Consider the following 14,873-nt stretch of genomic DNA (forward strand, 5'->3'; position numbering starts at 1 on the left):
GATCAACCCATATCAACTCAACCAAATATAAACCCATTATTGGATTATGTAGGAGCACCATAATTTTTAAACACTAAACAAGAATAAATTCATGTGGTGGGTGATTGTTTGGTGTTTTTATCAATTTTGCTGCTGGGTTTTTCCAGGCCCAGTAGCATATTTATTGTTAAAGCTGTGGACCTTGGGTATAGCACTGTGACTGAGTTTGTTCGGGTCTATAGATCTCCCCTTTTCAATTGTTTAAATTGTCAGTCTGAAATCCACTTGGCTACCTGATTTACCCTTAACACATCAGCATATAAGTTGGCATCATGTGTTTTCTTATATTCCTGATGCTCATTTTTTTCAACCAGGGATCAAATGAATTAAATGGACACAATAAGGAGAGTGAACCCTGGTTGTATTTGCTACACTTTAGACAACTCTCGACCTCACCGACGAAAATTCTAGAGCTATATCATCAGTCAATCAACCTGCCTCATAAACTGAAATTTTTTTACTCCCAAGTGTATGTAAATTAGATTTTGTATCTTCAGAATCTTATGGTGTTAAATGACTATTTTATCGAGACAAAGGACTCTTTTTTTTCAGTTTGCCGTTGATGGGGGTCCTGATAAATCTTTTCCTGTTAACCTAAAATTACGATGTATGATAATGCTCTTATTGATGTTATCTGGAAATGTTCAGCCAAATCCTGGGCCTATTACATCTATGCATTGTTTACCCACTCCCTCAGATTTTAAAAGTAGAACAGGCCTTGGGTTTAAATGTATAATGTTAGAAGTTTGGTTCCTAAATTGGATATGATTAAGATTTGGGTAAATACGACAAACGCTGACATAATTGTTCTTTCTGAAACTTGGCTTAAGAAATCGATCACTGTTGATTTAATTTATATTGATGGCTATAAAGTCTACAGAACTGATCGGGTGGGCAAAGGAGGTGGGGTGGCCATCTATGTTAAATCTAAGCTTGTTAACTCTGTAACTTTGTCAGTTACTAGAGCTAAACAGTTTGAGGTTTTGGCCATCAAAGTGGGTGTTTCGAAAGTGTCTAATATCACTGTGGTTGGCTGTTATAGACCTCCGTCTGCTACAAAGGATGCTCTCAAAGCTTTTTTTTTCAGATATTTTACATGAGTTAAATGACTCCGAGTTCATCCTTATGGGTGATTTAAATTGGGACTGACTCTCAGGGACCTCAGATTGTTTTAAAGAATTGTGTGACTCCTTAAGCCTTGCGCAACTAATTAATGCACCGACAAGGCTAAATCCTAAAGTGCAACATAAATCTACCTTACTGGATCTAATCATAACGAATGCTGCTCATAAATTTACTTCAACTGGCATATTCTGTAATGATATTAGTGGTCATTGTTTAATTGCTTGTGTCCGGGATACAAAAATCCCTAAGGTAAAACCCCGTTTTATTTTTAAAAGATATTTTAAAAAATTTGAGGAGCAAGCTTTTTTGCATGATTTATACCATAGTGATCTTAGAAGAGTAACTCTAATACAGGATGTTGAACTGGCATGGGAATATTTTCAATCAATTTTTCAGTCCATCTCTAATAACCATGTTCCCATTAAGAAGTTCAGGATCAGTGGTAGGGACAATCCCTGATTTTCAGATAGTCTTTAAGAATTAATTAATTAATTTAAGAAATAAATCATGGGTACAAGCCAAATTTTCAAACACCCCTGCTGATTGGTCTACATTCAAAACACTAAGGAATAAGTGCACATTGACGATTAGGAAGTCTAAATCAGAGTTTTATTCTCAGAGAATTTAAATAATCCTTCAAAATTTTGGAAATTAATAAAATCCATGTCAGTGACTCATGTAGCCTCTAGCCTTCCTGAATATATTCAGGTTTACTTAGATAAAATAAACAATAAAGTCACTATGATCAACCAGTTAAATAAACACTTTATACATGCTGGGTCTGTATTTGACTATTTAAATGCAAATACAACTGCCCCATGTTCTGTGATTACACCAGCGACCGGAAATCTGGATGTGTTTGTTTTTAAACCTGTTTCAGTAAATCAAGTTTGTAAAGCATTGAAAGGCATTGATAACAAAACTTCTGTAGGCCCAGATAACTTAGACCCTTATCTTTTAAAGGTGGCAGTGGATGTTATTGCTGAGCCAGTTACTCATATTTTTAATTTGAGTCTTCTATTGAGTTATTTACCTAAAATTTGGAAAACTGCTTATGTTCTCCCATTATTTAAAGGTCATGATCCCTCAGACATGAACAACTATCGTCCCATCTCCAAACTCTCAACTTTGGCCAAGATTCTTGAATCTTAGGTAAATTTACAGTTAAAACATTTTTTATTGGATAATAATATTTTAAACTCTTTTCAATCTGGTTTTAGAACTGGCCATAGTAAAATTACTGCTGCTACGGTAGTGTTAAATTATATTATTGGTACCCTGGATAAAAAACAGCACTGCGCTGCCTTATTTGTGGCTTTATCCAAGGTGTTTGATTCAGTGAATCATGAATTGTTGCTAAACAAACTTAGCAGTGCTGGTTTCGGACCAGGGACATTGAAATGGTTTAGAAATTATTTGGTAGATCGGACTCAGTGTGTTCATGTGGAGGATCTCAAATCAGACTTTCTTGATATATCTAAAGGGGTCCCCCAGGGTTCCATTTTGGAACCTATTTTGTTTTCTATTTATATAAATGATTTGGGTAAGGACATTCAAGCAAAAAAAAAAAACATTTTTATGCTGATGATACTATTATTTATACAATTGCTCCATCTATAACACAGGCGGTGAAAGAGCTTCAGATTGCATGAATTTCAGTCGCTGGAAGATGCTCTGGTTAGTTTAATTTAATTAAAAATTTGTTTTAAATTCACAGAAAACAAAGTTTATGGTTTTTTCAAAAGCTCAGTCACAAGTACTTGATAATCTTAGTATTTTTACATCTGTTGGTAAAATTATTGAAAGGTTACTTCTTACAAGTACTTGGTCATTTGGATTGATGATAAACTTTTGTTCAATGTACATATTGCTAACATAGGAACTATATTTGGTTTGAGAGCTAATTATTCACAAATCATTTTATATATTTATATAGCATGTCGTCACTTTTTTATTTATATATATATACACTGCACTGAACACAATTATAAACGCAACACTTTTGTTTTTGCCTCCGTTTTTCATGAGCTGAACTCAAAGATTCAAGACTTTTTCTATGTACACAAAAGGCCTATTTCTCTCAAATATTGTTCACAAATCTGTCTAAATCTGTGTTAGTGAGCACTTCTCCTTTGCCGAGATAATCCATCCACTTCACAGGTGTGGCAATATCAAGATGCTGATTAGACAGCATGATTATTGCACAGGTGTGCCTAAGGCTGGCCACAATAAAAGGCCACTATAAAATATGGGGGCAAAAACAAAAGTGTTGCGTTTATAATTTTGTTCAGTATATAAAGCAATGTTAGGTAAACTTCCAGCTTATCTCTGCACTCTTCTTTGTCTTTGTTCTGGCAATTACCAGCTACACTCTTCCAAGTGTTTGCTTTTTAATGTACCTCGAGTTTATAAAGAACTGGGGAAAACTGCATTTTCATATTATGCACCCTGGGCATGAAATAATTAACAAAAAGATCTAAAACTAGATAAATTTGTGTCTATTGGTGAATTTAAAGGCATCATAAAGAGAGTGGTATTGGAAGCTTGTGATTGTTTTTGTTGAGAGGATGTTTAAATATTATAGATTTTAAATCTCAATGAGACTTCCTGGTTAAATAAAGGTAAAACAAACAAAAAAATAATAATAATAAATAACATGTTAAAGGGATAGTTCACCCAAAAATGAAAATTTGATGTTTATCTGCTTACCCCCAGGGCATCCCAGATGTAGGTGACTTTGTTTCTTCAGTAGAACACATATGATGATTTTTAACTTTAACCGTTGCAGTCTATCAGTCGTATAATGCATGGCAATGGTAACAAAATCTATGAGAGTAAAAAAAAACATGCACAGACAAATCCAAATTAAACTCTGCGGCTCGTGACGACACATTGATGTCCTAAGACACGAAACGATCGGTTTGTGCCAGAAAGCGAACAGTATTTATATGATTTTTTACCTCTAATACACCACTATGTCCAACTGTCTTTGGGCGCGCGCACTGCATAAGAGAGAATAATGGAGGACAAAGAAAATGAAAAAGAAAGAAAGAGGTAGATGGATGGAGGTAAAAGCAATCACAAGGAGAAAAAGAGAGGTGAAATCAAGGTTAGGGTGTGACCGCAAAGGTTTGGTCTGCTAGAAGCTTCTATTCCATGGTAAATTAAAAAGTAATTACAGCGATTACATGGCAGTTCTCCATGAGAGTGACACGAATGCTGAAGATACATGAGAGATCTGCTAATGACGCTCTTCATCTCACCTCAGCTCTCATGAGTTCGCTACAGTCTCACATCAGCATTTAGTAATCCATCTGAGAGAAAACTGAGATTGTGTGATTATACTGACCCACACATATTATTTTCATTTTTTGAGAATTTAGATTAAAAAGGAATTGAAATCTCTCCTGAAAAGAGAAAACTTGTAAACCGAATAGACATTCCTCTGGCAATATTTCTTATAAATAAATGGCTGTGTTTAATATTGCTAATTAAAGTATATGTCCATAAGTTGTGTTTCAGCCTCCTTTTTGTTTTGGGTCAGCCCCATGGAAACAGACCCACATCCCAAAACCAAGCAGAAATAATAAATGAAGTAATCTGCTGCATTTTCATTATGCAAAATTACATTTTGTAATTATTTCCTTTGATTTATGACCTGGACACTGACAGGTTCTTGACAGGTTTGGTATGTTTGATTTTCGTGTGTTAAAGGGGTCATGAACTGCCTTTGTTTTTTTATGTATTTTTTTATTTTGTACTGTTCTCTGTTATCAAGATTTTTACATCAAAAAACATCATAATTTTGAAGTAATAGGGTATTTTCTGCCCTGTTTCTGTCCCCCCCCACATCAGATCGCTCTGTTTGAATAGGCATGGTGGATTGTAGAATCGATGGGCAGGGCAAAATAGGCAGCGGTGTAGAATCGGTGGGCAGGGCTAAACAGGAAGTGACGTAGAATCGATGGGCGGGGTTAAACAGGCAGTGATGTCGAGGCATTGGTCTTTTTCTGCATAGGAGGCACTTATCCACACTAGGGATGTAACGATTACCGGTTTGATGATAAATCATGATAAAATTCCCCGCGGTTAGTATTACCTTTTCATCTTTTAATTATCATTAAAACAGTATTAGATTACCGCGCTTTGAACAACTCGCGATAAATAAATACTGTCCAGCATAAAGCACAGTTTTAAGAAACAGTCTCACGTGCGCACAGCAGCAGAGTAGTTTCGTTTTGAGTGAAAACAGGGCGGAAAAGCTGGGAGGTTTTAAAAGAGTGCTAAGGGAATTATACAAATGAATATATTATTGAATTAATTATATGAATGTACCTCTGAAGGATCTGACTGTCTTCAGAAATGATTCGATGGCATTTTGTTTTCATCTTCACTGCATGTAATACCTAAAGGAAGTGTTCTTAATCGCAATACTGCATTGTCCACAGAGTTTACGGGAAACAGCTTTTCCAATCGTGATAAGAAATGTTCATACCGTTACATCCCTAATCCACACTATTACATAATAGAGTAGAACATTCCAAAAGCTGTCATTTTGGCAGACTACCTTCTGTTTTTAGACTAATGAGAAAGTTTTGAGCTCTGAAATTTACAGGATGTTTTTTATAGTACAATGACCTCTTATTTGTCAAAAGAGCAAGGGAATTTTGCTTTCTCAGTTCATGACGCCTTTAATGTTAGTCTAACATGAAGAGTCTGTGTGTCTGTAGAGTCGCATCAGTACTCAGTGCTGGAGTCGGTGCCTGTGCCGTCAGTGGTGGCCAAACTGAAAGCCGCAGATGCTGATATCGACTTCAATGCAGAGATGGACTACTATATAATAGATGGAGATGCACCAGGTGTGTTCAACATCACCACAGACGAGGAGACCCAGGAGGGAGTCATCTTTCTACAGAGGGTGAGATCATAGTGCCTTTCATAGTGAACGACAGGCCGTTTAGAGTAGGCCCTACTGTATATAGTGAATTAGACTGACTATATTAATAATGAAAAACGTCTCGAGTTACGTATGTAACCATGGTTCCCTGAGAAAGGAACGAGACACTGCGTCCTCTAGAGGTCGCTTTGGGGAATGCCTTCAGCGTGACCGGTGTCGGAAGCATTCATCTAAACACGACAATAACATTGGCCGGCGACAGCCTATGATGTCATTACCTGGCGCGATCACAGTATGAAAGGGCGCCGGGAGAACACGTCATCCGTTTCTTTGTCTGAAGCTTGCGTCCAAAGCATGGCAAGGGAACTAGTGGACGCAGTGTCTCGTTCCCTTCTTAGGGAACCATGGTTCAGTACGTAACCTGAGACATTCCCTTCCGAGGGAACTTCAAACTGCGTCCTCTAGAGGTCGCTTTGGGGAACGGTATACCCAAACTACCATGCTGAGGGAAGTGCATGCCAGAAACCATGGCTAGCACTAAGTACCAACTCTACCATAGCCATGGGAATTGCCCCAAGGACGCCTTGACGGCTGTCAGTGACATTACCCCTTCGGCCAAGGTCCTGAGCTGCATACCCTAAAAGAACTTACCTGTTAAAGGCTGGGCTGGGATGCCCAAGCCTAGGGCAGAGCTCAAGGCTTGGAATCAGAAGAAAGAGATATCTTTAAGGGGATACAGCTAGGTGTCTAAAAAACCAAACCAGACTCTGGCCTGCCATCCAGGGGGCTACTGCCAGTTCTGAATGAATCTGCTCAAAGAACTGACTCGACAGATCTTTGGTAGCAACACCCTGCTCAGAAATGTATAAACAGAGATACATAAGTTCAGTGGAGCCCAACGTGAGAACCGAGCCTAAACCAACTCCGAGAAAGGGAACAAGTCTGACAGCACGTAACCCTTACCATACAGGATTTTAGAAAGTGCGCAGAATGCCTAGCGTGCACACTTACCACAATGTGGATTTTTGAAAGTGCACAGAAGCTCAGCGTGGCATGGATTTAGAAACACTGTTACTAAGGGGTAACCGAAGCTGTTGCTTAGACAAGCCTAGGAACCCCATGTGACTGTGGCACACTCAGGGAGTGACAATTAATTCAGCGGAAGAACGCGTGCTTAGAGTGCATGTGAATTGAAAAAACGTATATCATAGAAAAACTCTCCATGTGATGGGAGTTTCGCCAACTCAACCATAGCATTCACAGAACAGACTCCAGAGCATCTGCTCATGCATAACTAGAAGGGGCGTAGCACCCAGCTCAGACCGAGATGGGGACACCAACGCCTGACTGGAAAGCAGCTTGCTTATAGCTAACCCTCCAGGGTGAGGAGAGCACTGCTGAGCTCACCAAGAGAGCAGCCTAAGAGGAAGGCAGAGTCCTGACATGCTACCCAGCGGAGCTCACAGAGCGAAGGATTCAATTCTCAAATGAGAGGGACTCAGAAGCTCAGAAGAAAGCAGCGTACTCGCACAAGACCCTCCATGGTGAGGAGAGCACAGCTATCTCACTCAACAAGCAACCCGCCAGGGAGGCAGAAGATGACCCAGCAACCTGGTTTGACTGCTAACCGGAGCTCAAAGGATCGGAGGCCCAACTCCAAAAATAGGAGTTTAATCTGGGAGCGACGCTCATAGGTGACTCTCTAGGGTGAGGGGAGCAAGCTCAGCTCAGCAGAAAACACGGGGTATCGTTTCATTTTTATGCCGACGACACGCAAATCTATTTACCTTTTAGGAAGAATGACCCATTGGCGATGACTGCTCTTTCATCTTGCTTAGACGAGGTTAAATCCTGGCTCTCTCAAAAAAATTTTTTTGATGTGATTGATGTGATGTGAGGTGATTATTTTCGGTCCATCAGAAAATATGAAAGCCCTAAATCTTGACCTAGGACCTTTATCGGCTTTTAGATCTTCACAGGTACGGAATCTGGGTCTTCTTTTAGATGACTCGCTAAAATTCGATAAGCAAATTTCTACTGTGATTGGGTCCAGTTTTCATCAACTCCATACACTAGCAAAAATTAAACACTTTCTCACTGACAAGATTTTGGAGATGGCGGTTCATGCCTTTATTACATCGCGTCTCGATTATTGTAACTCTTTATACTGTGGCATATCTAAAACTCAAATTGCCCGTCTTCAAGTGGTCCAGAACGCTGCCTCTAGATTCCTTTTAAAAAAGAAAAAAAGGGATCACGTCACTCCGCTCTTGAAGACCCTTCATTGGTTGCCTGTTCAGTTTAGAATACATTTTAAAATCTTATTATTTGTTTTTAAATCTATGCACAATCAAGCACCCGTTTATTTATCTGAATTGCTGCATCAGTATATCCCCTCGAGAAGTCTAAGATCTTGCGACCAGAACCTTCTTGTAATTCCGCATACCAGACTCAAGCGTAGAGGTGACCGTGCCTTCTCAGTAATTGGGCCTCGTCTTTGGAATGTCTTGCCGGTGGAGATCAGAACGGCCCGTAGCCTGTCTATTTTTAAGTCTCTTTTAAAAACCCATTTGTTTTCATTGGCCTATTAGGACTATATTTTTGCCTATTGTATTTCCTATTTGTGTTTTAATTTTTCTGGTTGCAGTTTTTGTATTACTACATTTTATGATGACGTTTCTTACTGTGAAGTGCTTTGGTCAGTCTTGTGGCTGTTTTAAATGTGCTATATAAATAAAGTAAACTTGAAACTTGAAACTTGACTCAAATAGAGGCAGCTTATCAGGGAGGCAGCAAGCTGCCCAACTACCTGATGTCACTGCCACGGGACTCAAAGTGCGGAAGGTTCAACCACTAGCGAGGAGAGAGAGGAACCCAGCTCGACCGAAGCAATCAATAGCCCAGTGTCAGAGTACCTAGCTCTTAAGCAGAGAGGAGGAATCACAGAGTCTTGCCCAGGACTGGCGAGCTCCCGCAGTGAGGGGAGCACAGCCATGTCCGGAGAACAGATAGATCGCAAGTTTTCGGGAGCAGCGCTCTCGGCTCTCAAGCTGAGGCAGGCCCTTAGAGCACACACTGGGAGCGACTCATTGCTAACCCTCACAGTGAGGGTAGCACTTCTCAGCTCGACTAGAAGGCGGCGCTAGATTTTGGCTCGACCAAAAAGCAGCCCGCCAGGGAGGCAGAAGGTGGCCCAGCAACCTGGCATGACTGCTAACCGGAGCTCAATTGAGCGGAGGCCCAACTCTCAAAATAGGAGAGGAACTCAGATGCTCAATTTGGGAGCGGCGTGCTCATAGGTGATTCTCTAGGGTGAGGGGAGCACTGCTAAGCTCAACCAAATAGGGGCAACTTATCAGGGAGGCAGCAAGCGGCCAACCTACCTGATGTCGCGGAGCTCAAAGAGTGGAGGGCTCGACCCTCAGCAAAGAGAGAGGAACCCAGCTCAACTGAAGCGATCAATAGCCCAGGGGCAAAGTACCTAGCTCTCAAGTGGAGAGGAGGACTCACATAATCTGCCCAGGACTGGCAAGCTCATAAAAGACCCTCACGGCCATAAAAGATATGGCCGTGAGGGGAGCACGGCCATATCCGGGGAGCAGATTGACCGCAAATGGGACATCAGAAATGGGATCCAGCTTAAAAGGGGATCACACATTTCAACAGGGAACAACAGGGTCCCAGCATAGAGACCACTGACCAAGGAGGAGACAGGGACGGGCCTAACTACTCAGCATTGTTGCATATGGAGTTCTCAGGAGCAGCGCTCTCGGCTCTCAAGGTGAGGCGGGCCCTCAAAGTACAAACTGGGAGCAATAGGCTCATAGCTAACCCTCGCAGTGAGGGGAGCACTTCTCAACTTGATCAGAAGGTAGTGCTAGATTAGAAGGGGCAGTCTAGCAGGGCCCAATGAGAGACCATCAACCGATGCAGCTGAACCCAGTCTTATGCTCTCTATCTCGATATAGAGCATGGGTCGATTTGAGGCGATTTACTGGTTCGACAATAAGGGCAGTGTGACAGGGAGGTCCGGTGGGCCTGACCGTCTATCGAACTGCAGAGTGGAGTTAAGGAGTGTTAAGCCACTCAACGCCTCAGCGAGAGGAGCTCTAGCTCAGAGAATGTGCATGATGGTTGAGAGGATGACTCAAATCTCAGGAGACCCCTCGGGTCGAGACATGAGTAAGCGTGTCCTGGTCGGGACATCAGGGAGCTCGTCACGAAGCATTATACTCCGAAAAATGCTCAACCTGAATGGAGAACCCGTGGGTCCTGAGGTTGCAGTGTCATACTGGGGACCTGATTGCTAAGGAGGCTTTCGCAGAAGCTCAGCGATTGGCTGCGTGGTCCAGTAAGCATGAAGCCAAAGATGTAGGGCTATCATCCAGCCTGGATCCAGTACCACCGGGTGAGACCATCAACACAATCGGTCAACAGCAAGAGGTTCTGACTTCAGCAGGGGAGGTGCTCGCAGAGGTCCTAACCCTAAAACAAAGTCAGAAAAACAGAGACAGGTCCAAGTAGCACTGCACAGAAAGCTAGTTAGTGAATTCACATAAAATTAGCAATAGAGTAGATGAAATGAATGATGCATTTATAAAGCGCTTTATTGTGTATTTTTGTACACCCAAAGCACTTTACAATCATGTGGGGGGGTCTCTCCTCAACCACCACCAGTGTGCAGCATCCACTTGGATGATGCGACGGCAGCCACAGGACAACGGCGCCAGTGCACTCACCACACACCAGCTACAGGTAGAGAGGAGAGAAAGTCATAGAGCCAATCACATGGTTGGGGATTATTAGGAGGCTTTGATTGACAAAGGCCAGGGGGGCAGTTTTGGCCAGGACACCGGGGTTACACCCCTACTCTTTATGAGAAGTGCCATGGGATTTTTAATGACCACAGAGAGTCAGGACCTCGGTTTAGCGTCTCATCCGAAAGACGGTGCTTTTTGACAGTATAGTGTCCCCGTCACTATACTGGGGCATTAGGACCCACGCAGACCTCTTCCAACAGCAACCTAGTTTTCCAAGGAGGTCTCCCATCCAGGTACTGACCAGGCTCAACCCTGCGTAGCTTCAGTGGGCGACCAGTCTTGGGCTGCAGGGTGATATGGCTGTGGAAGAGAAATGGATCCAACTCACCAACCACGGCTCCCGCGCATGACTCAAGCTCATGGATATAATCTGAAGACGAAGTCCGAAGAGCCCTTGGGTCCGGACCCTAGTAGGTAGTTCTATGAGACATAGAAACTAACAAAAACACCATAGGTCCAGCATGAAAGACTGCAATGCAAGCGCAGGAGGGGAATCAAGCCGGAGTGCAGTATAATGTGATTATCTGATAAGGACATGATATAAATCATCTGTCCAACAACTGCAGACAGATATCCACATTATACACGTCTACTTCTTCTACTTCTTATATAAACAGAAGGAAATTACTGATAGGGAAAACTTTCCCGTCAGGTCCTTTCCATGTTCTGCCCATCAACTGTAAATCGCGGCAAGGGGCAGACAATTCTCACCACAACCACAAAGCGCAGCATGCATTTAGCTCCCACGCTTCGCCCACGTGCTAGATTACCTCAGAAATCAAGCGAGAACAGAAACCGCGGCCGCGAATGCATCGCTATTCCCACGGGAGGCAAACGCACTCATGCAAATGCTATCTACAAACTGGGGTAAATGGTGAAGTACTCACCTTCCCCTCAGTAGTCCCGCGAATGCATCACGATGAGCACAAGCCGTCTCCTCGTGAGACGAGCGCATTCAATTCATGCTTATCCTCCACAAGAAATAAGCAATGAATGCAGAGCGCATCCAACTCCCTCGGGAGCTGAACGCGCATGCTCTTCACCACACACATACACAACACGCGAGCCGTGTGAAACTGCGGGGTGTGATCGCGCCAGGTAATGACGTCATTGGCTGTCGCCAGCTAATGTTATTGTCGTGTTTAGATGAATACTTCAGACACCGGTCACGCTGAAGGCGTTCCCCAAAGTGACCTCTAGAGGACGCAGTTCGAAGTTCCCTCGGAAGGGAACTAGTCAACTGATATTAGTGGTATGCGGGGTTCCTCAGTCCTGTTCCTGGAAAAAATAAATAACCACCAATAACTACCCTACTGTATAGAGTTTAGCACCAACCCTAATCAGACACACCTGAATCAATAACGGTGTTTATGATGACTGGAGGTGCGTCTCAATCAGCTCCCGAGCTCGTGAATCAGTATATCGTGTCCATGAATCCTGACACTGATAAAAACCCTGGCTCACTGCACACTGGGACAATGATTCCTCAATTTCCAGTGACATGACCATGTATAACATCACCGCTGGTATTAATCAACAACAGGCAGGACCTATATATTTTTAAGATTATTTTTTATGCTCTTTAAACATATTGAGCTTCATTCATGAAACACGAGCAGAACAAATTTTTGTGTAAATAAATTGTGTAATTCCAGAGATCACATGACAGGAAACAGGAAGTGAAGTAACCTCTCTAAATGTATAAAAGGAGCAGCATGGCCTAACATTGGGGCCTGAGACTTTAAACACATCAGGTCAGTGATCCGCTGTGATCCGCAATCTGCACATCAGCTGTCCGGATTGATGAAAATATTGCGTTCACTCTTTGGATTATATCACACTGGATTGTATATTCGCAGATGGACACACCAAACCTCTTCTGGACTGTGTTATGCTATTGGACCAAAGGACTATACGTGTTTTAACAGCCTAAGAACTCTGTGTACATATTGTGATGATTTATTTAATAAATAAATGTTAATATTAATTAATACATATTTATATATACGATTTTACGATAATATTTTTATGTTACGATGTTTTTAAACACCCAATTCATTAATAATGTAATTTCTGTAGCCACTATTTGTGTGTGTGTGTAAAATCACTGATTAAGAATTTATCTTTTGCTGCTTCTGATTTTTCTTCTTCCCTGTACTCATTATTTTTAGCATGTCTTCTTCCATTCTGTCTTAAATGTAAATCTCTCTCTCTTTCTCTCTTCCGCAGCCTTTGGACTATGAAACTAAAAGCAGTTTTTCTCTGAAGATTGAAGCCACTAATCGGAATGTTGACCCTCAGTTTCTGACCTTTGGCCCCTTCAGTGATACAGCGGCTGTAAAGGTCATTGTAGAGGATGTGAACGAGCCGCCGGTCTTCTCTCCTCTGATCAGCAGAATGGTGGTATCTGAGGCAGCGAGGGTCGGCGCGGTCATCGGTACAGTTTCAGCCCGTGACCCAGACTCGTCCAGCAGTGCCATCAGGTAAACGCTTCACTGATGTGGGTTCTGTGTATTATCTTATTAGACTGTGTGTTTGTAATTCACATGGCTGTTTATCTTACTGTCCTCTTAGCCATATATGTTACAGTTCTAACACAGAACACTGATTGGATGCTAAAACACAATTTAATCAGTTCATTCTGTACTTAATCCACATAAAAAACAGCAGTGAGGTCTACACAGACCCCAAACTCTGGTTTAACAGTTTGACTGTCATGGTCATGATATGCAAATACAGATCTGGCCACTGAGAATAAGTGCGCAGAGGAAAGGGATCACGCGTGACCACGGTGTATTATACAGGGCCACAGGGAATGCTCTAACACAGGAAAGACATGCTTAGTAGGGGGCAGTCATGTAACGTACTGAACTGAAGCGGCCGAGAACACTCTTCATTGTGAGTAAATCACTCGCATATGTGACTAAAACTTCACTCTGGGCGACTAAATGATGTCTAATATTAGCCACTGGCTAATAAATTCTCAGATTTTACTCGCCAGTGTGTGAGTTGGACGCTAAGTATAAGTTTAGCACAGATATATTTTTACTCGTCGAACACACTGACTGGCATGCAAACAGTGCTCAAGTTCTTTCCCTTCCTATGCGTAAATCATTTAAAATCACATTAAAATGCGAACACAGGAATTATTAAGCGGAATCAAAATGTATTTGTCTTATCGAGTACCCAGTTCTTGGAAATTTGGAACCGGTTCTAAAATGGAACCGGTTCTCGATACTGTCTCACACACACGCAAAGAGAGAGAGAGAGTCTTGCATACCATGCAGAATTGACGCGATACATGTAAACGATATACTTTGTTGCATTTTCCTGTCAAAATAACAGAGTTCCTTTGGAATTCTTCAGCTTTTAAGAACTGCCGGATTCTCCGGTAGTGGGCAGAACTAATGCACAAATGACAATCTCATTGGGTGGTGCTCACCTATTATCGTCCCTGTTTTGATTTCAGCAAATAAATTAGAGCGAACACACACAACCTGATTAATATTCATGAATCCAGCAGCTCGTTAATCCTTTGAATCTTTTCACAATATTACGTGTGGTAGTTGGTGAAAGACCTAAATTCTTTGCAATTTTGCATTGTGAAATGTGATTTTTTTGTTTGACACTTCTCTAATGAAATTTGGCACAAAGTTATGAGCCATGATCCAGCTTTGCTTGCAAAGACTTAGATGCTCCTTTTATACCCAAACATGATACCTTGACCTATTACCAATTCACCTGCTCACTGTGATTCAAAACGTGGATATTCCATAACCTTTTCAATTTTATTTTGCCTCTGTCCCAACTTTTTTTTGGAATGTGTTGCAGCCATCAAAATCAAAATTTGTTCATATTTACAAAATACATTTACGTTGGTCAGTGAAAACTTTATTAAATAATACTTGATTATCATATACAGTGCTTGACTAACTGATGTTAAGAATGTAGTACTTTCAGATATTTAAAAAGCTGTGCCATTTTACAAACAT

General features: G+C 41.7%; 1 protein-coding gene across 1 annotated transcript in view; it reads left to right on the forward strand.

The window, feature by feature from the left end:
* The window catches only part of LOC107705132 (cadherin-7-like), a 92,031-nt gene that overhangs the window by 41,028 nt on the left and 36,130 nt on the right, over positions 1 to 14,873 (forward strand). The window contains exons 4-6 of the mRNA XM_016508289.1: positions 2,072 to 2,154; positions 5,897 to 6,082; positions 13,111 to 13,364. Coding sequence (XP_016363775.1) covers positions 2,072 to 2,154; positions 5,897 to 6,082; positions 13,111 to 13,364 — 523 coding nt within the window. The remainder of the gene's footprint in view (positions 1 to 2,071; positions 2,155 to 5,896; positions 6,083 to 13,110; positions 13,365 to 14,873) is intronic.

Source organism: Sinocyclocheilus rhinocerous, unplaced genomic scaffold (genome assembly GCF_001515625.1).
Source record: "Sinocyclocheilus rhinocerous isolate Xijiao unplaced genomic scaffold, SAMN03320098_v1.1 scaffold3021, whole genome shotgun sequence".
Taxonomy (NCBI): domain Eukaryota; kingdom Metazoa; phylum Chordata; class Actinopteri; order Cypriniformes; family Cyprinidae; genus Sinocyclocheilus; species Sinocyclocheilus rhinocerous.